The sequence below is a fragment of the Dromiciops gliroides genome, chromosome 2, assembly GCF_019393635.1.
Source record: "Dromiciops gliroides isolate mDroGli1 chromosome 2, mDroGli1.pri, whole genome shotgun sequence".
Classification (NCBI taxonomy): domain Eukaryota; kingdom Metazoa; phylum Chordata; class Mammalia; order Microbiotheria; family Microbiotheriidae; genus Dromiciops; species Dromiciops gliroides.
This window is the reverse complement of record NC_057862.1, coordinates 247,174,190-247,198,545: the sequence shown is the minus strand read 5'-3', so window position 1 is coordinate 247,198,545 and position 24,356 is coordinate 247,174,190. Positions and strand designations below refer to the sequence as shown.

The window sequence follows — 24,356 nt, the reverse complement described above, 5'->3', positions numbered from 1 at the left end:
GCAGCTGAATTGCTAACTTAAAGGAAGAGAAGATGGAGATAAGAAGGGAGGGTATATTCGTCCTCATCTTCCTAATCCCCACACAATCACCCTAGTTCAGGTCCTCATCACTACTTGCCTGATCCATCACTAGGCTCCTATTTGGTCACCACCTCAAGTCTGGCCATTCTAATTCCTCCCTGCTCCACAAAGTTGCCAAAGTGACATCCATAAAATACCAGAGGGTCCCAACTATCTCTAATATCAAAAGAAAGCACTGTTTGGCATTGAAAGCTCGCCGTAACTTGGCCTCTGCCTGCCTTTCCATTTTTCTTACACATTCCTACCTTCTCTTCACACACGAGCTTCCATCTTCCATCTCAATGCCATGGCAGTGGCTATCCTCCAATCTCTAGAGAGGAAACAAGCTCTCACTGTGTGCCAAACACTGTGCCAAGTGCTTCACAAATATTTCAGTGACACAGTAGATAGAGCACTCTGCTGAGAGTTAAGAAGCCCTGAGTTGAAACTTCAGACATTTACTGGCTGTGTGACCCTGAGCAAGTCACTTAACTACTGCCTGCCTCAGTTTCCTGAAGTGTAAAATGGGGATGGTAGTCCCTGCCACACAGGGTTGTTATGAAAGATAAATGAGATACTATCTGTAAAGCGCAGTACCTGGCACATAGTAGGTACTGAATGAATGTTTACTCCCTCCTCCTTTGTTCCTAACCTCTTTCTCTTAGGATTCCGAGTTTAGCTCAAGTACCACATTCTATAGTCAGTCAGTCAACAAGCATTTATCAACTACTTTCTATGTGCCAGGTGCAGTGCTAAGTGCAGGGACACAAAGAAACAAGGACAACAGCCTAGTCCCCACCCTCAAGGGAGTCACATTTTAATGAGGGAGACAAAATCCAAACACAAATGTACCAACAAGATGTGCACAGAGTAAGTGGAGAGCACCTCACAAGGAAGGCTATCCTCCAACTAGGTTTTCTGGCATTCGGGGAGGGGAGAGGACAGGTGTCTATTAAGGATTGGAAAAGGTAGAAGATGGGACTGGAGTCAGAAGCCATAAAGACTAAGAGATGGAGGTGAAGGGGCAGAACATTCTAGGTCTGGGGGATGGTCAGAGCTGTGGCACAGAGGTGGAGAAAGAGCCTTGTGTGTGAGGAACAGCAAGTGGGCCAGTGTTACCGGATCGTAGAGGACATGAGAGGAATGAAGGGTAAAAAGACTGTAAAGGCAGGAAAGGGCCAGGCTACAAAGCCAAAGAGAGGATTATATGCTTGATCCTGGAAATAACTTTATATCTGAGCCTGGAGGAAGAGGAAGCCACTGAAGCTCACTGAGTGGTCAGACCTGTAATTTAGGAAGATCATTTTGGCGACTGAAATTAGGATGGACTGGAATGAGAAGAGGCTCAAGGCAGGGAGACTAACTACAAACTGATCACACCAGTGAAGGTTTGAGGCAATGAAGGCCCAAATTCGGGTCATGACTGTGTGAGAAGAAAGAAGGAGATGTACATAAGAGATGTAATGAAGGGACAGCTAGGTGGCATAGTGGATAAAGCACTGGCCCTGAATTCAGGAGGACCTGAGTTCAAATCTGGCCTCAGACACTTGACAGTTACTATCTATGTGAGTCTGGGCAAGTCATTTAACCCACATTGCTCAAGCAAAAAAAAAATGAGAGAGAGATGTAATGAAGGTAGAAAACTAGAATAAAGAGAGGGAAAAGAGTTAAGCATTTATAGTTGAAAAAGAGATTTTATTTAGCCAATAGTTACACATGACCAAATAACAATTATAGCTTACTTTCTCTTTTTTTTTTTAATTGAGGCAATTGGGGTTAAGTGACTTGCCCAGAGTCACACAGCTAGTAAGTGTTAAGTGTCTGAGGCCGGATTTGAACTCAGGTACTCCTGAATCCAGGGCCGGTGCTCTATCCACTGCGCCACCTAGCTGCCCTCCTATAGCTTACTTTCAATTCAAGTTGAACTTAGGGGGAAAATTTCATTCTAATTTAAACCAAAAGGCATGTTTAAGCACCTACTATGTGCTAAGCACACAAAAAAGCTGTCCTTGTCCTCACTCATCTGTAGGAAACAACATGTATACAGATCCAATTAATATAAACATGTACAAAGGTGGAGGGAGAAGTATTAAACTAGAAGAATCAAGAATGGCTTCATACAGGAGTTAGCATTTAAGCTGACCATGATTCCAGGAAGTGAAAAAAGGAAGCAGAGGGGAAAAAAAATACCATAGACCAATTTCATAAATGAATATTAAAAAATGTTAATAAATAAAATTTTAGCAGAGAGACAACAATATATTCCCCCTAAAAACTGTTCATTATGACCAATCTGGATTTATGCCAGAGATATAAGAATCAGGAAAACAAGTTGCAATTGCTTTCAATAGAAAAACAAATGGTTAATCAATCAAACAAACAAAAACCAAATCATTTTAGCAAAAAACATAGAAAACACTTTCAACAAAATAAGCACTTTTTTTTACAATCCCTAAAAAGAATAGCACAGAAGGCCCTTCTTTTATGATCAAAGTACATATCTAAAACCAATATAAATATGAAATGGAAAACATGAGGTGTCTCAGTAAGTAAAGGAGTAAAGCAAATACATTCTTCCCTCTTTTTTGCCACTACATAGTACCAGAAATGTTAGAAGAATAAGATACCAAGAAACCAACAACATAGACACCAGAAGAGAAAAAGATAATATGTAAGAGACCTTTCCTGATCTTTCTAACCGTAGGTACTTTTATTAATTTTGCAGAGAGAGAAAGAGTGAAGCTATGTCTTCCTTGACAGAACATAAGCTTCTCAAAAGCACGGACTATTTCATAGATTATTGATTGCCATTTTCTCTTTGTATTTGACCTTAAATGCTTGTTGATTGACTGAACTAAGGATTACTAAAAAAAGGTCAGACTAACATAAAAAATTCTACTAATTTAAGACCATAACATGAGAAAGAGGAAGCATAATACTAGGAAGAGAATAGTAATAAGCAAGGCAAACTTCCAGATCCTAAAGGGGGGGGGTGGAAAAGAAAAGCAAAGAACTAAAATCTAACTAAGAGGAAGCCTATCAACTGAGGAATGGCTGAACACATTATGGTATACTGATATAATGAAATATTACTGTGCAGTAAACAATTGTGAAAGATGATTTCAAAGACTCTTAGATAGTATGAATGGATGCGGACTACATGAACAGATACAAGAGAATAAATTATACTTGAACAACCACAATTTAAGAACAAACAACTCTGAAAAACTCTGGACCAATGCAATGAGCAACCATGTCTCCAGAGGACTTCCATCTTAGGTCTTAGCTACCTCTTGAGAGAGAGGTGATGAATTCAAGGCACAAAGACATAAATTTTTAGATTTAGGGCAATATGTGAATTTGCTTTTCTGTTTGGTTGATTTTTACTATGCTTATATGTTAATAGGGTTTTTTCTTCCCTTCTTTCCCTGTTTTTAACTGGGGGAAAGGAAAAGGGAGGGAGAAGGAGCATTAACAATAGGAACATAAGAAAAGAAGAAAAAGTTCATGAAACATTTTTTAAATGCAGAGAAAAGATGGAAGTTCAGAAGGAAGCACATACAAGGCAAGACAGTTTTGAAATTAACATGTAAGACTTATTACATAGTTCTTTTAAAAATTAAATGATATGAAATGAAAACTCATAGTTTCATATATAATACTTTTTTGACTTCTGCTGTTTACAAGTAAATGTTCATTTTTCATGGTGTTTAAATTTAGAATAAAACTAAATTTTTTTAAATTAGAGAATAAATAAAAATAAAGTAGCTAAGGAGCAAAAAACAAAAGGCAGTGAAGAATAAATGCTTCTGACTTCACCCTCACCATGATGAGACAGGTAATCATAACACCACTGGTAAGCAAAAAATAGCAAACAGGAAACACTTTTCTCCAAAGTAACCAGAAATCTCCAAAGCCCTCCCCAGGTCAAGAGCAGAATATGGCCATCTGCTGTATCAGCTTTTATAACTATGCCTTAAATTTATAGTAATTATAAATCTGTGAGAGGGGGTTGCTGGAAAAGCCTACTTTTATCAGTGGTGCTGCTGTTGCAATGGCAGCAGCTGTTGCTGCTGCCACAGTTGAAGCGGAATCAATTCCACTGGATGGCGATTTCATCTCCACAGAAACAGGGTCTTTTACTGTACATGCATCTTCTAAAAGCTGTACTTTCACTTCTTTAAAAGTAGGTGAGTGTTGGACTCTGTAAATAAAACAACCACCCCCAAAAAAATTAAATGAGAAACATCAAGAATATTTCAATAAATATCTTTCAATTTTTTTTTAATCAATCTGCCTATTTACCCCTTATAAGCATTCTCTACTGGGCATCACTGCCAAAGGTATTCATTCTATCAACAATTTCTTATTAAAAGAAGAACTCATTGTGTGTAAGACACAATTTCTAGACGGTATAAAAAGAGAAAGCATTCCCTTTGTCCTCAAAGAACTTAATATCTGAGGACACAGGACTTATATTTATAAAATTTAAAGTTATAAAGGAATATGTGTGTGTGTGTGTGTGTGTGTGTGTGTGTGTGTGTGTATAAAAACAATACAGATTCACATAACAAGTTAAGTGGCACTCAAGTGCTAAGTAATTTGGACTTTTTTCCCCCTTATGGGCCTAAGTCCCCAAAGATTTATTAAATAAGACTAAACAGCTTTCACATTCAAAAGCTCCCTGTTTATATTAATTTAACACCACCCCCCATCCACAAAAGCTACATACTACACACAGGTATTTCTTACCATGTCCATGCCTCCTTTGATGTTTTTCTTGCCATTTGCCATGCTTTCCTCATCCCTCTCCACACAGAGATCCATATTTAACCCAAGCTTTCTCTCTTCCATGAAGCTTTCTAAGGAATCTACACTAAGGTGTTATAGCTTTCTCATAGGAGAGAGGGAAACTGCCCCCTTAGCCCTGTCCTATACTTAAAAGGAAAACAGGCAATCTGACTTACTACAGCTCAACCAAGTAGACCTCAAAACATTGTTCAAACGCTAACTGTAGCTCTTATTCCCCAAAAGGGTCTAGTGCCACCATACCTGGGTACCCCAGCTCTGACCTTTATCTCATAATAAACTCTTATCATTCCAATTTTCCTTTCACCCCTAATACTGTTCCTTGTCCTCACCATGATCCCCAATCGCATGACCCCTGCACTAGCTATACTCTCCTCCCTTACCTACCTCAACCCTTTGGTGAATCAGTTCAACTCTATGCTATCCTCCACACTCCAATTCCTTGTCCCTATCCTAATCACCAATCATGCTTTACCAAACACTAATCTTGGATTATTTCCACCACCCACTTCCTTAACTCATATCTACTTTCTGCTGAACCAAGTTGGAGGAAATCACAAAATTTCGCTGACTGAGCCTATCACAAATTTATGTTTACATAATCTCAACTGGGCCATCACTGATGGAAGACTGTCCTTTTAAACATCCCTAAACAATGTGCTATCCCACTCCTCATTTTCATGGCATTCCTGACCTCCACCCTGCCACCTAAGCACCTCTTCTCATGCTTCACCCAAAAAAATAAAAATCTGAGGCAATTTCACTGAGAGCTACCTTTTCTCCCCTCCTCCTCACTTCACATCAAACAACTTCCCTTATTATCTCTCCTTTCACCCCTGTCTCACATGAAAAAGGGGCCCTTCTCTAACAAACTGCTTTTTCCATCATCCCTATTCTCTGTCTAATCTTCAACCTCTACCTACTGGTTCATTCTCTATTGCCTACAAATATGCCCATGTCACCTCCATCCTTTAAAACAAATGTCACTTCAAATATGGTAATATTTTACACATAATCGTACATGTATAACCCATATATGATTGTTTGCTGCCTCAAGGAGGAGGGAGGGGAGGGAGGAGAGAAGGGATAAAAATTGGAACCCAAAACTATAAATAAAAATGTTTATTATAAAAAAAAACAATCGTCACTTAATGTAACTCTGCCTGTTTAGCTACCATCCTATAACCCTCCTCCTTTACTTGAATTCCTTGAGAAAGATTACACTAGGTCTCTATGTCAAAGACTGCAGCCAAAGACTGCAGCCATCGATCTATCTTCCAGATTCATCACTCAACAGAAACTGCTCTCTCCAAATTTACCATTGATCTTTTCATTGCCAAATCTGGATCTTTTCTCAATCTTCATTCTTCTTGATCTCTCTGCAGCATGACTACTGCCTTCCCTCTCCTCCTCTAGGATTTTATATCACTGCTCACTAAGATTTTCCTCCTGTCTAACTACTCTAACTACTCCAACTGATTCCTCCAGACCAACTAACTGTGGGTGTCCCCACAAAGGTCTATTCTGAGCCCTCTTCTCTTTGTACTCTAGTATACGTCATTCAATGATCTCATCATCTCTATGAAAATGATTCCCCGATTTCTATATCCAGCCCAAATCTCTTTCCTGAGCCCTAGACATCACTAAGTGCCTTTTATAGACCTCAAAATAGATGTCCTATAGGTATCTCAAACTCAGTAGGTCCAAAGCAGTCACCTTTTCCCCTAAATCTTCCCATCTTTCCAACTTTCCTATTATTATCAAGGGCACCACCCTTTTCCCAGGCACTAAGGTTTATAGCCCCAGTATTAGCTTCAACTCCTTATACCCATCTCCCATATCCAATCACAACTCTCATATACATACCCTTTTCTTCACTCAGAGCCACCACTCTAGTGCCCTCACAGCCACACACCAGGACTAATGCAACAGCCTTCTAGTTGTCCCCTGCCTCGTCTCTCCCTACTCTGATCCATCCTTCACTCAGCTATCAAAATGATACAAGCATGAACATACCACCCCTATTATTCACTAGCTGCTGTGATTCCCAATGCCCTCCAGAATCAAATATAAAACCCTCTATTTGGCATTCAAAGCCCATCACAACCTGACTCCTTGTTATCTTTCCATGTACTTTAAAATCTAGGTACACTGGCCTCCTTGCTGTTCTTCAAACACCACACAGCACTCCTGTCTCCCTGCAGCACTAGCTATCTCTCATCCCTTGAACATTCTCCTTCACTTCTTCCTACTGACTTCCCTAGCCTCCTTCAAGACTCAGTAAAAATCCCACCTTCCACAAGAAGTCTTTCTTGATTCCCCCATGTTGCCTCCACTCAGAGATTACAATTTATATTCTATCTATATACACATACACATAGATGTATATTGCCATTATTTGCACGTTGTCTCCTCCATTAGAATGTTTGTTAGCTCCTTGCTTTCTCTGTATCCCCAGAATTTACCACAGTGCCTGATATAGTAAGTACTTTAAAATACTGACTGAGTGACAAGTACCCAATCCCTTTTTTCCTTTTTTTGTCCTTAACCATCCTAGGAAAAACATGCTCATGCTGTAAAGCAGTAAAGCTGAGGGGAAAAGAATATTTGTGGAAATAACAATAGTTATATAACAATAGGTCTCTTGCTCCCATATGATTACAAAGGCAAATCCTATCTTCTTCCCCAAAAACTTCCCTCTATGCCGTACCAGATTTGGGAGTGGCCTAGCTCCAACTGAAACTTATTCAACCAAGCTAAAATCCTAGGCTTTCAGCTAAGTGGAAGCTTCCTGGCTAAAAAGAAATATTTTGGTACGTTAACAATATCTGTCCATTTAGCCACCAAGTAACCAACATGTCCTCTCTAAGGGGAGTGTGTAACATCACTCAACCATCACATTACAGGAACGGATGGCACATGATCCCAAAAATATAAGAAAACCCCACCTCCTCTCATCCCTTCCTCTAATTCTTTTTTCACTTAATTTCACTTTTTCACTTATTACCTCTAAGTAGCACTTACTATACGCTAGTATGTGAAGAATGTGTGGTTTCATCAGTACACAAATTCCTGATGAGTGAACTACCCATCAGACACAGGACCCATCTATATGTTATAATCTTAGAGAGTTGACTGACAATAAGAGAGATTAAGTAACTTGCCCATGACCACAGAGCTAAGTACAGGTGGGCCAAAAGGCACCAAGGAGTCTCATGTTTTAATAACTTTTAGACAATTATTTTTTATTTATTTCTGCAACTTAACAAGATTTGATTTTTCACATTAATATAAATTCATTTCCTATATATACTGTATATGATGGCATGGTATTATAAAGGAGTTATCAAATATTCATGACTTTTGGCCCACCCTATATAAGAGGCAGAATTTGAGTCTATCAAATTATCTATTATTAATTATCCATTGTACCAGACTGTCGCTATTATGATATGACCCTAGCATCAAATTGTCTTTATGACACAATTTGGTATTTATTACATGAATGCAAAATCCTTTTATATTTAATATTGCATTATTCACTCACTGTCTTACATGTCTAGGTCTTTCTCCCCGAATAGATGTGAAGCTCCTTGAAGTAACAGACCATATTTTATACCTCTTTTGTATCACTCAATGCTAGGTACATAGCCAATGCTCTATGAGACTGATTAAATATACCGTCAGCACATTAATGGGAGATACAATTTAGCTAAAAATAAAGTGTAAGTGAACACTGTATAATTATATACTGAACAACATTGGTCTCGAGGAAAAATTTTTTAAATATACCTGTCCTTTATTTCGCTCAAAAAGAGAGGAACTTTGGGTGGGAAATGTCACGTACTCTGTCAGTAAAGTGTCAGATTGTGCTGCTGAAAATTTTTTAAAATACTGAGTACAAGGGAAGTCTTGCTAGTGGGAAGGGGAGGGATATTTTCAGAAAAGAACATAATGTAAAAAACAAAATGCAACAACATAATTTTTTTAAAAAATAAAATGGCTAATACCTCTTTTTAAAAAGGATATTGGGTTTCTCTCTTTTGGGCACACTGCGTCTGAAAAAGTCAGCCAATGGGCAGAAAAGAATCTCAAAACCTGGATATTTTCTTTTGAAGGCAAATTAGCTGAGGTATAATGGGCAATTTCTGTTGATGTCTAAAGCATAATTGAAAAACTATTACTTTGGGAAAGAAGCAGGGAAAACAAAAGATAGTGCAAATTAAATTTCTCAAGTCAAACTTACTTTTGCTTTAAAACAGCTCTTAGAACATCTTTCTGGCCAGTGGTATACTGAGAAATAAAGATATCATTTACTGCAAGACAAAAAAATACATATTTCAGAAATGTTCAAGATTTTAAATTATCTGTTCAAAGCATAAACTTGTCTTCCTAAATAATATTTCAATATTTATTGAAGGAATTCAGCTATATGGATTCTTCATACACAAAGGCCAACAACCAAATCATATCAGTAAAACACCTAATAACCATGACCATTTTTTTTTTAATCAGACCTGTTATTTCTGGTGAGGAAGATCTGCAATTTAGTTTTCTAGAGTTGCCTAGGGCAGAGAGAAGTTAAGTGGCTTGCCCAGAGTTACAAAGCCAGTAACAAAGCCAGACTGGAACCCAAGTCTTCTTGGCTTTGAGGCCATCTAATTGGAAAAGATACTCCATCTCACAACTGTAACTATACAGGGGAAAATGACATCAACAGCAGATCCTAGAACCAATTCAGCAAAGGTAATTGCCCAAATCCAGCAAAGTTCATCAAAGAAGCTGAATAGGCAAATAAACCCTTTTGCCCATTCTAATATCCATTTTTTCCCTTAAACTGCAACTTCTGCCTGGTTTCAAAGAATTTGGTAGTTCTGTATAGATTGACAAAAGACATATATAACAAAGCAGCATAGGAAGATCTTAGGAATTTTAAATTGTTCATTCCCAAAAAATTTTCTAGGGTAGTGGCCAGCTTCCCAAATTCCTATGGGGGAAAAAAAAAAAAAAAAGAAGGCATCTGTAAACTTTTCCATTGATGGATAAACTTAAGAGGGCTTCTTTCAGGGGCAGCTAGGTGGCACAGTGGATAAAGCACCAGCCCTAGAATCAGTCAAATCCAGCCTCAGACATTTACTAGCTGTGTGACCTTAAGCAAGTCACTTAACCCTGACTGAGATTTTTACAAACCCAGACTTCAGTCAGGACCTTAGAAGTCCTATTTCAATATTAAGTGTTTGCAAATAGTGTCTGACAAGTAAAAGAAACAACACCCCAGGATTCTAGGAGCTAGCAGTTTAAAATAGCTAGTCCATTTATATATGGTTCTCCTACATAATAGATTCCAACATAATAGACTCCTCTCCAATTTGTGCTTTTTTGCTTCATAAAGAAAATAAAATTCTATTCCTTACTTATTAGAACTACTTTGCTTATTTGCTCAGGCCTAAAGTAGGTTTAAAATTAGAAAACATGAAGTCTCACTTTTTAAAAAAAGACCATCTATAAAAACGAAACAAGACAAAATCAGAACTTCAATCTATATTCATAGCATTAATGATGAGATTTTCTTTTAAATATTCGAGCAGGTCTTTAAACTTAAATTTCTAAATTAATGTATTTATCTTTTATGTCTTAAGATCATTTAAAGCTTAGAGGAACCTCAGAGGTCATTTAGTTCAACTCCCTTGATTTTACAAATGAAGAAACTAGCCAAGAGAAGTTCCATGACTTGCCCAATGTCACACAGGTAATTAAATAGCAGAGTCCAAATTTGGCTCTGACTACAAATTCAGTGCTTGTTCTACCATACCATGCCGCCTCTTATAGATGATCACAATTTTAAAAGTCTAATTAATTAATTAATTAATTAAATGAAAACAATCCTTTTAAAGGGCCCTATGATAACCTAAACACTCAATTTTACCATAAAAACACATTTATATGTGGTCAGGCCTATTTAGTAATTGTGTCCAAAACTGATAACAAATCCTATAAATAAAATAGAGAAAAGTAATATTCTTAGTGCTGCTAATAGTTTAATTTGAATGAAAACTCAAAATGTTTTTAGCACCTCTTTAAATATGCCTAGGAGAGGAAGTTGCCCGTTTACCTTTTGCTCTGTTACTTTCATCTGTTTTATCCAAAGGAACCTCTTGTACTGCGATATCATTAGGATTGTCCTTGAAGGTAGAAAAGAAAAACCAAAGCCATTAAGATAATTTTATGCTGTTATTTTGCTAAGTACTATGTTCACTATTTTTTCCTATGCCAAATAGGGAGGGGAGAAAGGGAAGAGAAAATTATGTAAGTAAATTGCTCCCATCTGCTCACTGCTAACAATAAGCTGATGATCTCCCCATTCTTCAGGCTTCTAGACCATTCGGACCACTCAAACTCATTCAATAACTTTCTCATTTGTATTAAAGTTCTTTGTGTATGACTCGTTTGCCTACCGGTTTGCACAGGGATGTTACTTGTAATCTTTGTTTCTGTACAGGCTGACATTCTTAATAACAACTAAAAATCTTACTAGGGCTTATAAAGCACTTTCTATGTAACAACTCTGGGAATTAGTGTAAGAATCCCCATTTTAGGGGCAGCTAAGTGGTGCAGTGGATAGAGCACTGATCCCGGAGTCAGGAGGACCTGAGTTCAAATCCAGACTCAGACACTTGACACTTACTAGCTATGTGACCCTGGGCAAGTCACTTAACCCCGACTGCCTCACCAAAAAAAAAAAAAAAAAAAGAATCCCCATTTTACAGATGAAGAAATTAAGGCTCAAAGATGGGAAATGACTTATCAGAGTCACACACCTGGAAAGCACCAGAGCCACAATTCAAATAGTCTGATTCCATGTCCAAAGTCTTAGAGGCCATAGGTGACACAGAAAACAGAGCACTGGGCCTGGAGTCAGGAAGACCCAAAACAAATCTGGCCTTGGACAGTTACTGTGTGATCCTGGACAAGTCATTTACCTTCTATCTACTTCAGTTTCTTCAACTATAAAATGAGGATAATAATAACACTTTCCTTTGAGAGAAATGCATGAGATAACATTGTAAAGTGCTTAGCACAACGCCTGCCATATAGGAGCTTAATAAACACTTTCCAGCATACCAAGCATAACAAATGTTTTGCAAGTTTAGAGGTAACAAAGGGCCATACTAAGGGAATAGACCAGACAGGATAAGAATTCAAGAGATGCTAAGAAGTCTAGGCAACTGTTTGAATATGAAAGTGGGGTGAAAGCAAGAGCTTACAATCACTCACTCTTGTCCACATCATTTTACAAGCATTTATTAAGTTCCGACTAAGTGATATGCACTACAAGTCATCTGCATAAAGATAATGATCAAATACATAGTAACTGATAAGATGTGAGAGAGAGTGTATTTAGGGAGAAGACAGCAAAGGACAGGGCCCTAATTAGATGGCATGCTATGGCAGCAAAGGAGAAAAAGGAACTGTCAGAGAGGTGGGGGAAGAAACAGGACAGAGCACTGCCATGAGAAGTTAGCAGTGATCTCTTAATTGCCAAACTGATGACATTTTCTCAACTTTCATGCTTCTTGACCTCTCTGTAGTCTTTTACAATGTCAATCACCCTCTTGTCCTCAATACTCTCTTCTAAGTTTCATGCCACTGATCTCTATCTGACCACTCCTCCTTAGACTCCTCTGCTGGATCTCAATCCAGGTCGCACACACTAACCTTGGGTGTTCTCCAAGATTCTATCCAGGGTCCCCTTCTCTTCCACCGCTATACTATTTCACTTTGTGATCTCATCAGCTCCCAGTTTGATTATCAACTCTACGTAAATGATTCTCAGATCTATCTGTCTAACCCCTAACCTCTCTCTTCACCTTCAGTCTCACATATCGAACTACCTAATTAAGACATTATAAACCAAGCGTCCCACAGACGTCTTAAATTCAACATGGGTAAGACAACTAATTTCCCAAAAAAACTTCTTCCTAACTTTCTTGTTACTGTTGAAGGCAGCATAATTCTCAAAGTCGCCCAGGCTCACAAGTTAGGTGTCTAGGTGTCACCCACAACTCCTCACTTTCTCCCCCCCATCATATTCAATCTGTTATCATACACACACACACACACACACACTCTTCTCTCCTCTGAGACTTCCATGGCTCTGGTGAAAGCCCTCATCACCTCAGGTCTAGTCTATTGCCACAGCTTTCTGGAAGGCCTCCCTGCCTCAAATCTCTTCTCCACTCTGGTCCATCCTCTCCACTAAGCTTCTAAAGTGATTTTCCTAAAGTCTGACCATGCTACTCCCCTATTCAATAAACTCAATAGTTCCTAGTACCACCAATAGTATCAAAAAAAATATTTTTTTTAATGCTCTGTTTCACATTTTAAAACATTTCTAATATGGCCACTTCAATATGTACATGAATGATTACTCAAATGCCCTAAGCTGCCAATTCCTTAGGTTTCTTATATTCAACCTATTCTCTCACTTTACTTGAGCCACACTTCTGCTCCTTTCAAGAGCAGAAGTTGGGAAGATGACAGCAAGCTAGGTGCAGAACTCTTTGAAGAAAGAGGAAAAATAGAATCAGTGAAGCTTTTGTTTTAAAAGAACACAGAATAGAAGTCCAAAGGGAAACACAAACATAGCAAGATAGCTTTGGCACTAAGATAATAAATGTTAATAGGTTTCTAAAACAGATGTAGAGGGGCAGCTAGGTGGCACAGTAGATAGAGCACCTGCCCTGGAGTCAGGAGTACCTGAGTTCAAATCCAGCCTCAGACACTTAACACTTACTAGCTGTGTGACCCTGGGCAAGTCACTTAACCCCAACTGCCTCACTAAAAAAACAAAACAAAACAAAACAAAAAAACAGATGTAGATAATGGAGATTCATGGTTTCATATCAAATTCTTTTTTAGTTGTTCATTGTTTATGAACATTTTTATATTTGCTAATGGCTGTCAAGTCCAGAATAAAAAATGAAAAGTTTATTTTTTTTAAAAAAGAGCAGGGACAGTTAGGTGGGACAGTAGATAAAGTACTGCCCCTGGATTCAGGAGTACCTGAGTTCAAATCTGGCCTCAGACACTTAACACTTACTAGCTGTGTGACCCTGGGCAAGTCACTTAACCCCAATTGACTCACTAAAAAAAAAAAACAGATGTAGATAATGGAGATTCGTGGTTTCATATCAAATTCCTTTTTTAGTTGTTCATTGTTTATGAACATTTTTATATTTGCTAATGGCTGTCAAGTCCAGAATAAAAAATGAAAAGTTTATTTTAAAAAAAAAAGAGCAGGGGCAGCTAGGTGGGACAGTGGATAAAGCACCAGCCCTGGATTCAGGAGGACCTGAGTTCAAATCCGACCTCAGACACTTGATATTTACTAGCTCTGTGATTCTGGGTAAGTCATTTAACCCTCGTTGCCCCGCCAAAAAAAAAAAAAGAGAGAGAGAGAGAGAGAGAGAGAGAGGGCTCACTGAAACTGATAGTCTCAGATAAATGATGAAATAAGAAGCCAGACTACAAGAGATTAATAAGTAAAAGAAGATAAATTCCTTTTTCTAGGAGTTTGGTTTTAAAAGGAAGGTACAGAATGCCAATATGAAAAGATGGCAGAGCCAAGTGAAAGGTTTATTTTGTTTTTGTTTTGCTTTGTTTTTAAGGATGTTTGCAAGCAGGAAAGAGATACTGAGAGACTGAAGAATATGAAGAAAAAAGGGAGGGAGGAGAATATAGTCTGGGAGTCAATATCCAACATCCATCATAGTGTGAATAAGGTAGAATATGTTGAAGCCATGAAATTCAAAGGAAAACAGGTTGCCAAGAGAATGTTATTTTTCTCCTCTGTAGTCAGTGACTGATTAATATAGGCATAGGGAAAGAACTACCCTTGATCCCCACCTCCCATTCTCTCTTCCCTATTCTCACCAACCCTATCCCACTCATGGCCTATTCCAACCCCTTCCAACCTTTCTACTGTGCCCTTTGAAATTCCTGTTACATAATTAACAAAACTCCTCCTCATCCTGAACTTCTTTCTCTCTAACACACATACACACACACACACACACACATATGTCTTCCTTTGCTGACACTTTATTTTTTCTCACTCACATACCCCAACACATTAGTCCTAAAGACAGAAAAAGCATGGTGCTTGCTAACCACTACTATTTCCTGACCATTACTTCCAATTACTCAGCAACCTCTCCTCCTGGGAAGGAAAAAAGGAAGGAAGGGAAGAAGAAAAGGAGGGAGGAACAGAGGGAAAGAGAGGAAGGGAGGAGGGAGGGAGTCTAGGAAGGAAGGGAGGAAGAAAGAAGGGAGAGAAGGCGGGAGGGATCAAGTATCAATATGTATGTTTGTGTATATAACCATTTATAATACATTCAACAATGTTTTCCAAGGTACAACATTAAAAAAAGAAGCATCTATTAAAGTGGTGGGCAGGAAAGGGATAAATATGCTTAACTGATAAAAGACCTGTCAACATGTCAATATATCAAAATTGTACATGAAAAAATTAAATTTATTCCTTTTGGAAGGAAGAAAGGAAGAAAAGGAGGCATGGAAGAAGGAAGGAAAGAAGGAGCATCAATAAAATATTAAAATATACAAACAAGAGCAAAAGAAAGTTCCAAATGGGACACAAACAAGGCAGTTCTGTCATTATCGTGTTAAATGAAAGATATGCCTTTCTTTAAAAAAAAAAATAAAGTAACAGGTTCATAGTTTTATATATAAGCTTTTTCTTTGTATTGCTAAATATTACAAATATTCATATTTGATGTTTATTAAGTTTATAATAAAAAGGAAAAACTTTTTTAAGAGAAAAAAAACTTGAGGAAAAGAGAGAAGGAGCAGAAGGGAGATAGGAAAGCTGTGCTCAAGTACCTAAAGGCCTATCACGTGGAAATAGAACCTTCTGCTTGGCCCCAGAGAGCAAAACTAGAAGCAATGAGTTAAAGATAAGATGGTAAATTGAGGCTGGATGTAAAGGAAAATTTCTCTATAATCAGTTATCCTCAATTAGAATAGGCTACATTGGGAGGTAGTGGGTTCCTCCTCATTGGGAAAGAAGATGTAGACAGGATTTTTTAATTCAAAAATGAGTTGGACCAGATGATCTCTGAACTGCTTTTGAATTCTGTCATTTCTTTATATGGGTTTTAGTCCCACCTCTGCCATCTGATAAATACAAAATCAGAGAGCTTTATGACAAAAAAAAAAGTCAGGTAATGAAGTGTCAAAGTAAAAGGGTATTAATTCTGGTACTTCTTTACAGGGATGCTATAATGCCACTTACAAATTATAAAATATTGGGGTAGCTAGGTAGCACAGTGGATAAAGCACCAGCCCAGGAGTACCTGAGTTCAAATCAGGCCTCTGACACTTGACACTTACTAGCTGTGTGACCCTTGGCAAGTCACTTAACCCCCATTGTCCCACCAACAAAAAATTTTTTAAATTATAAGATGTTTCCTAAGAGTTAAGCATCTAATACTATACAGGGCATTCTGCTGGGTAAGCCCCAAGAATACAAATGGGAGAAAGCCCTTACCCTAAAGGAGCTTATATTCCACCGAGGCATAAAATAGATTCAAAGTTCAGTAGAGAATACACTCCAAATAACTGGGGAGCACAATGGGTGGAAGTTCACAAATAACTGGGAGAAATCAGAAAAGGCTTCTTGACAGAAGTGATACTACCTGAAGCAAACCAGGGGTTCCAAAAGGAAAAGGTAATGAGGGTGGCTGTTTCAGGCATTTGGGGGTGGTGAGAGGGTAGGGAAGCAGCCTGTACAGAGGTTGAAAATGAGATGCAATGTTGTCTACACCAAAGCCCAAGTCAATCTTTTGCCGGGAATATAGAGTGTGTGAGAGGGAGTGATGTATGAGCAGCCTGGAAAGATAGGTGGAACTTAGACTGTAAAAGGCTTTCAAGTGTACTTTTCTATAACAAGGCTAGGAATTTGGCTGAAATGAAGAAGAGATATAGAAGCTGATAATTAATGTGGGTAGCCGGGTTAATTGAAGGTATTTTAAAAAGGGAAGAGATCTGAGTATGTGTGAAGCTACTGAGGTAATAGACTGAGTGGATAAGGAGTACTTGGGGAAGGGGAGGGAATCAAAGAGGCTGATAGAAGAGCTGGAAGTAAAGGGACTAGCCAAGGACAGCAAGAAGAAGGGCCAACTGCGAGCCAAGATGGTGGAGGAAAGGCAGTAAACTCTCAAACTCATGACACAATCGCTCCAAAAAACATCCAAATAATGCCATAGGACAATTCCTGGAGCAGCAAACCCCACAAAAGAATGTGCTAAAATCATCTTTTAACCAAGAACAGCTTGGAAGGTCAGAAGGAGGGAGCTGCTGGGCTGAGACAGGAGTAGAGCCCAACTGCACAGTCACCCTGACACAGATCCAATCCCAGGAAGGCCTCACCAGAGAAGGAGACCCCCAGAGCCTCTGAATCAGCTGAAGCACCAGTGTCGTCTAGAACTAAGCTCACACTCTGGGCAGAGGGCTGAGCCCTTGGCATTAGGGAGACCACAGGGGTCTCTGCAGGTGCTGAGGCAGAACTTGGGTTTTTCACCCCTGCTGGGAACCAGGAGGTAGGCTTGAGTAGCAGTGGCCCAGGTTGGGGAGGGGCACAGGCTCATCAGAGCTGACAACCACAACACACAAAGTTGGTTGATCAGCAAGTTGGTCTGGGGTCATCTATGGACCAGGAAACAGGCCAGGTGAGTGAAGAACCTGTTCCTCCTTAAATCATACAACCTGGGACCTCCTGAAGCTTGGGATAGTGCAGCCTGGAAACAGTGCCCCACTTTAAGGAGCTAAAATTCAAGTAAAATAAAGGCAAGATGGGGAGGGAGGGAGAAAAATCTGAAATTGGAAAGCTTGTATAAACAAAAGTTGAGAACTATCTTTACATGTAACAGGAAAAAAATAAAATACTTTATTTAAAAAAATAATAATAATACAACATCCCAAAGACCCAGAGGATATGTTTTTAATTGTATAAGCAATGAACCAAATCCAATCAGATAAATCTGCAACTCTGCTTTCAAGGCTATGAAATTTTTCAGATCTTCAGGGAATATATAATGAGTTGCTGCTGTCTGTAGTCTAAAAGATCTTATGCCCCCCCTAAAGGGACAAACTTCTGGAGGTAACTTCCTCACTGAACAGTATCTGGTCCATTATGTAAAAGGTTAAGAACTTAATTATGCTAGCATGCTTATGGAAAATTACTTTTTTAGCTGAACTAATTGTGGTGCATCAATACAATAGATTATTATTATACAATTAAGATAGCAAATACAGTATAAAGGAATATGGAAAGTTGTATGAAATACATAGGTGAAAATTTAAAAAGCAGATTTGAGCCACAAAAAAAAAAAAAAAGGCAAGATGAGCAGATAGAGAAAGGTGAGGACCATAGAAAGTTTCTTTGGTGACAAGGAAGATTGAGGGGCACCCTCAGAGGAAGATGTCAACATCAAGACCCCTATATCTAAAGCTTCTAAGAAAAAGATGAATTGGGGGCAGCTAGGTGGCGCAGTAGATAGAGCCCCAGCCCTGGATTCAGGAGGACCTGAGTTCAAATCCTGCCGCAGACACTTGAAATTAGCTGTATGACCCTAGGCAAGTCACTTAACCCCAAGTGCCTCACCAAACAAAAAAAAAACGAAAAATACAAATCGGTCTCAGGCCATAGAGTCCCTCAAAAAGGACTTTGAAAATCAAGTTAGAGAGGTAGAAGAAAAAAATGGAAAGAGAAATGAGGGTGAAGCAGGAAACACATGAGGAAAAAAGTCAACAGCTTGAAAAGCCAAATGGCCAAATGGAAAAGGAGGTACAAAAGGTCTCTGACAAAAATAATTGCCTAAGAATTAGGATTGAATAAATGGAAGCTAGTGACTTTATGAGAAACCAAGACACAATAAAGAAAATCCAAATGAATTAAAAATAGAGGGCAATGTGAAATATCTTCTAGGAAAAACTGCTGCCCTGGAAAATAGATCCAAGAGAGATCATTTGAAAATTATTGGACTACCTGAAAACCATGACCAAGGAAAGAGCTTAGACATCATCTTCCAAGAAATTGTCAGGGAAAATTGCCCTGATATTCTAGAAGCAGAAGGTAAAATAGAAATTGAAAGAATCCACTGATCACCTCCTGAAAGAAATCCCAAAATGAAAACTCCTAGCAATATGATAGCCAATTTCCAGAGCTCTCAGGTCAAGGAGAAAATATTGCAAGCTGCCAAAAAGAAAGAATTCAAGTACTGTGGAGCCCTAGTCAGGATAGCACAAGATCTAGCAGTTTCTACATTAAAGGACTGGAGGGCATGGAATATGATATTCCAGAGGGCAAAGAAATTGAGATTACAACCAAGAATCACCTATCCAGCAAAACTTTTCAGAAGAAAAAATGGGACTTCAATGAAAAAGAGGACTTTCAGGTATTTGTGATGAAAAGACCTGAACTGAATGGCAAATTTGACTTTCAAATACAAGACCCTAGAGAACCATAAAAAATTGGAGTTGGGGGACATACCTGGGGTTGTGCAGTGGGTGACTGTCTTGTGTCTGAGGCCAAGTTTTGGCTGGGATCCCCCTGGGTCCAGAGTGGAGGCTTTGTCCACTGTGTCACCTAGCTGCTCCACGATGACATCTTTAGGGTTAAAGTGAGGAGTGAGGGGAATGCACTGAGGGAAGGGGAAGGACAGAAGTAGCATGGGGTGAAATCCTACATGAAAGAAACAGGAAAGGGCTTATGGAGTGGGAGAAGAGATAGGGGAGGAGCAGGGCAGTAAATGAATTTTACACTCATCAGAATAGGTTCAAAGACATTAAACTCATCAGAGTTGCCTCAAGGAGGGATTAACAGACACACCCCATTGGATGGAGTAATCTATTTAATCTGGGCAGTAAATGAGCCTAACATTCATCAGAATTGGCTCAAAGACCTCAATCTCATCAGAATTGGCTAAAGGAGGGAATAACATACACACTAAATTGGGTGGAGTAATCTCTCTAACCCTGCAGGAAAATAGATGGGGAAGGGGATAAAGATAGAGGGGCAAAAGAAGGGAGGGCAGATTGGGGGAGGGGACAGACAGAAGCAATTCCCTTTTGAAGAGGGATAGGGTGAAAGAAGATAGATAATAGAGTAAATATCATGGGGAAGGGAATAGGATGGAGGGAAACAGTTAACACTAGTAATCATGAAAAAGAGAAGAGGGAAAAATTGTACAAAATATTTAAAGCAACTCTTTGTGGCGGCTAAGAATTGGGAATCAAGGGAATGTTCATCAACTGATGAATGATTGAAGAAACTGTGGTATATGATTGTAGTGGAATGATACTGTGTTATAGGAAATGACAAACAGGATGATTCCAGAAAAACCTGGAAAGACTCATATGAACTGATGTATAGTGAAGTGAGCAGAGCTGGGAGGATATTGTGCATAGTGACAGCATTACTGTTCAATGAGCAATTGTGAATGACCTAACTACTCTCAGCAATACAAAGGTCCAAGACAATACCAAGGGACTAATGACGCAGTATACTATCCACTCCCATAGAAAGAACTGATAAAAAGAGCACTTGTGGATTGTATATATATAACCTAGTTGCTGTCTTATGAAGGGGGAGGAAAGGGAGGGAGGGAGAAAAATTTGAAACTCTAAATCTTATGAAAATGAATGTTGAAAATTACCCTTACATGTAACTGGAAAAAATAAAATAAATGTTTGTTGCAAAAGAAGGGCCAATTTATCCTCCAAGATGATTCTGAGGCAATCTCGAATGTGGAAAAAGGGAAAAAGGGTTCAAGATAGATGGCCTCAATTTACTCAGTAAAATATGAGGTGACGTCTTCTTCCAGGAACAAAATGGAAGGTGGTTAGAGAAGAGAAGATTTGGAAAAGCCACTGTAGGAGTATAGTACAGAGCTGATCATAGAAAAATAAAAAGGATTTGCAGCAAACAGGACTCAGCTGAATGTAGATGGCCCTTGAGATTGGATAAACAAACACTGTTGCAATACTAACAGTAACCTGACCACTAAATAGTGCCCCTCTTTAATTACTTATAAAATGGCTAATGAATAATCTCTATTTCATGCAGAAATTTTTCATTTTAATAAAGATTCTGAATATACCATTAAGTTTTATCAGTAAAAAATCTCTATAAGCTAAATTTGAACAGAAACAAAACTTTCTATATCCAAAAACATTCCCCAAGAATATTGAAATGTTATACTTAAGATGATACATGATAATTAAGAGTATTTTTGCTTACCTTTTCTGATAAAATGGGATCTGTAACACTTTTTGGCCTAGGTAGATGTTTATGATTTCTATCAGATGCCAAGTATGATGTACCTGATAAAATACAATGGTCAATTTTAGTTTAGTTCTGTATGTGATTATCCAATAGCAATAAAAACTTCCTTTTTGATGGCCAAATGTGCATACAAAATAAAACGTTGAGGAAACTGCAAGTGATCTATATCAGACGTGTCAAATATGCAGCCCTCATCACTGCCAAATGCAGCTAAACTAGATTAAAATATAATTGGGAATATTTAACAAAATAAATAAAAGTACAATAAAATATAAATATAGATAGCATTACATTTTTAAACTAAGTCAACACGTAGCCCAAAGGGATCCTTAGGTATGAACTGTTGTTCAGTTATGTTTGACTCTTCCTGACCCCCATAAGGGGTTTCTTGGCAGAGACAATGGAGTGTTTTGTCACCTCCTTCAATAGTGGATTAGAGCAAAGAAAGGTTAAGTCACTTGCCCAGGTCACATAGCTAGTGAGTGTCTGAAGCTGAATTTAAACTCAAGTCTTCCTAAATCCAGGCCCAGGGCTCTATCCACTGAGCCACCTCCTTGCCTCTTACGTATGGATTAGTGGTTGCTATTTCTTTTTGAGTTTGACACCACCAGTAAGCTAAAGTGACAAAGTGACAGAAAATGAAAAATTTCATGATGCAGTATGATGCCACTGAATTTAAATAATTATACTTCATTAGTATGGCTACTTCCTCAAACCAACACTAATCTAAAGATGTTTTTGAGTTTCTGTGGCCAAAAAAAAAAAACTGTCACTAAACTTCTTATAATGAGACTTTCCAAACTTCATAAGGCTGGTCCTCACATGAGATACTCAGATACATTTAAGATTTCGTATGGCACAATGGTACAATGGAAAGAACCCCAGCTTAGGAGTCAGAGGTCCTGAGCTCACCTACCACTTCTGTGACACGAGGCAAATCCCTCAGCCTCCCTGGGCCTCAATTTTCTCATATGTAAAATGAAAAGGTTAACCTAGACAGTTTATTAAGAATAAAACAAATTAGGGGGCAGCTAGGTGGCACAGTATATGAAGCACCTGCCCTGGAGTCAGGAGGACCTGAGTTCAAATCCAGCCTCAGACACTTGACATTTACTAGCTGTGTGACCCTGGGCAAGTCACTTAACCCTCATTGCCCTGCCCCCCCCCCAAAAGAATAAAACAAATTAGCTTATATTTTTAAAAAAGATAGACCATAAATCTTTTGTCCCAAATACTGTAAGGGGTAATAAACAACAAAAAGAAAAATCTTTATATTTCAATTATCACCTTCTGGACCCCCAAAAAGAAAGAGAATTTAAAATATTTATGCTAATTGGAGTTTTAAAAATTTTCTATGCCTTTAACTTTTTAAACACAAATACTAAACAAAGTAATAAAAATTATCATTAACCATGAAAAGTAAAGGCAGGTAAGCACATACCACTGGATATTCCATTCAAGTCAGCAGGACTTGGTTTATTTGCTGACAAAGCAGGAGGTATGTAAGCTGATTCATTTTTATGCAAAATCAAATCATCACAACTGGGAACAGCCATTTCACGTAACATCTTCACTGGTATTTTAACACTCTTCTGTTCTTCAGGGTTGTTTGAGTGAAGGCGACTGCTGCTGATAGGGTGAGCCCCATTCTTTATGAGAAAACGATCTTCTGTTTCCATTAAGTTTTCACAACAAAGTTTTTTCTACTTGAAATCTAAAGATTACTGGGGAGCTGAGAGGGAGAGAACACAAAGCAGTTTAAATTTTAAGATAGTAAAAATTATTTCAGAAGAGTAACTATCAAAATAATGCAGTGTGAACTACTACATACAATACCTAGAACAAATGTCTGGCTTATTTCATTATTGATCTGAAACTATCAGTTTCAGTGAGCTCTTTTTTTTTTTTTTAAACTGAGATGAACTGGAAATAAACTGGGGCAACAGCAATATTATATAGCTCATTTATCTCCTTCTTTCTTTAGGACAGTTATGTGGCTCAGTGAATAGAATGCGAGACCTGGAGTCAAGAAAACTCCAGTTCAAATCTGGCCTCAGACGCTAGCTAGGTGACCCCCTAGGCAAATCACTTACCCCTGTTTGCCTCAGTTTGCTCATCTGTAAAATGAGATGGAGAAGGAAATGGCAAACTTTTCTTTGCCAAGAAAACTCCGAATGGGGGTCATAAAGACTCGGGCATGACTGAAAGACAACAAAAGCTCTTTTTCAAAGCACTTCAGAAATATTGTCTCACTTGATCCTCCCACCAACCCTGGGAAGTCAGTACTGTTACCGTTTATATAGCGTTTCTATCGCTCTCTTCCAAAGCACTTTAGAAAGACTTTTCAAAGGAGTCACAACTAGTAAGCGTCTGCAGCCGCATTTGAACCCAGGTCCTTCCCAACCTCAGGTCCAATGGGTCCCGTGGGTCTCAAAACAAGGAGAGCAGATTAGAACCAATCCTTTACGTATACATCAAATTAACAAACGAAAATAATATCGCACGGCCAGTTAACTGGGGAGGTGATGACAGAGAACAAGAAATTGGAAGCAATGGCCAAAATGACTCCCGTACGACACCAAGGTCTGTCCCCAAGGACGGGGGCGTGGGGCGGGGCTGGGGGTGCGGAGGAGACGGGGAAGAGAGAGTTGCATTGTACAAATGCATCTGTGGGTAAAAGCAAACTTAATCAAGCTGCAGAGAGAGATAACCTCGCTTCCTCCCTTGAGGTGCAGGGCACCTGTCCCACACACTCACCGGCTCTGCTTCCCAAACCCGCCAGTGCCCCACCAATTACCCTAGCAACAACGTCAGTTGCCCGCCAGCTTCCCTTTAAGCCCTAGTCCTGGGAACACAAGACGCATGCGCTCCCGCAACTCCCTCCATCAATGTCCAACCAAAGGGCGGGGGCCTTCGGGAGTGTTCTCTTATCCCTCACCGGCAGGAAACAAAGGCCGGCCATGAAAGTTCTGACGACTGTGTTAAAAGGGGCACAAATTTTGAGTTTTAATTTCTTCCCCACCCCCGGCCAAAAAAAAATAATGTTTGGGTTTTTTTTAATCAAATCCCTTCGTGAAGGTTACACAACAAGCGAAACGGAGATAGCGACCAGAAAGTTGAGGGC

At 38.9% G+C, this 24,356-nt stretch overlaps 1 protein-coding gene across 1 annotated transcript in view; it reads right to left on the bottom strand.

The window, feature by feature from the left end:
* The window catches only part of KIAA0586 (KIAA0586 ortholog), a 141,831-nt gene extending 117,691 nt beyond the window's left edge, over positions 1-24,140 (bottom strand). Inside the window, exons 1-6 of the mRNA XM_043980217.1 lie at positions 24,030-24,140; positions 22,674-22,964; positions 21,188-21,270; positions 10,982-11,051; positions 9,116-9,185; positions 4,090-4,264 (exon numbers count right to left, since the gene is read on the bottom strand). Coding sequence (XP_043836152.1) covers positions 4,090-4,264; positions 9,116-9,185; positions 10,982-11,051; positions 21,188-21,270; positions 22,674-22,911 — 636 coding nt within the window. The 5' untranslated portion in view covers positions 22,912-22,964; positions 24,030-24,140. The remainder of the gene's footprint in view (positions 1-4,089; positions 4,265-9,115; positions 9,186-10,981; positions 11,052-21,187; positions 21,271-22,673; positions 22,965-24,029) is intronic.
* Between the last annotated feature and the right edge of the window lie 216 nt (positions 24,141-24,356).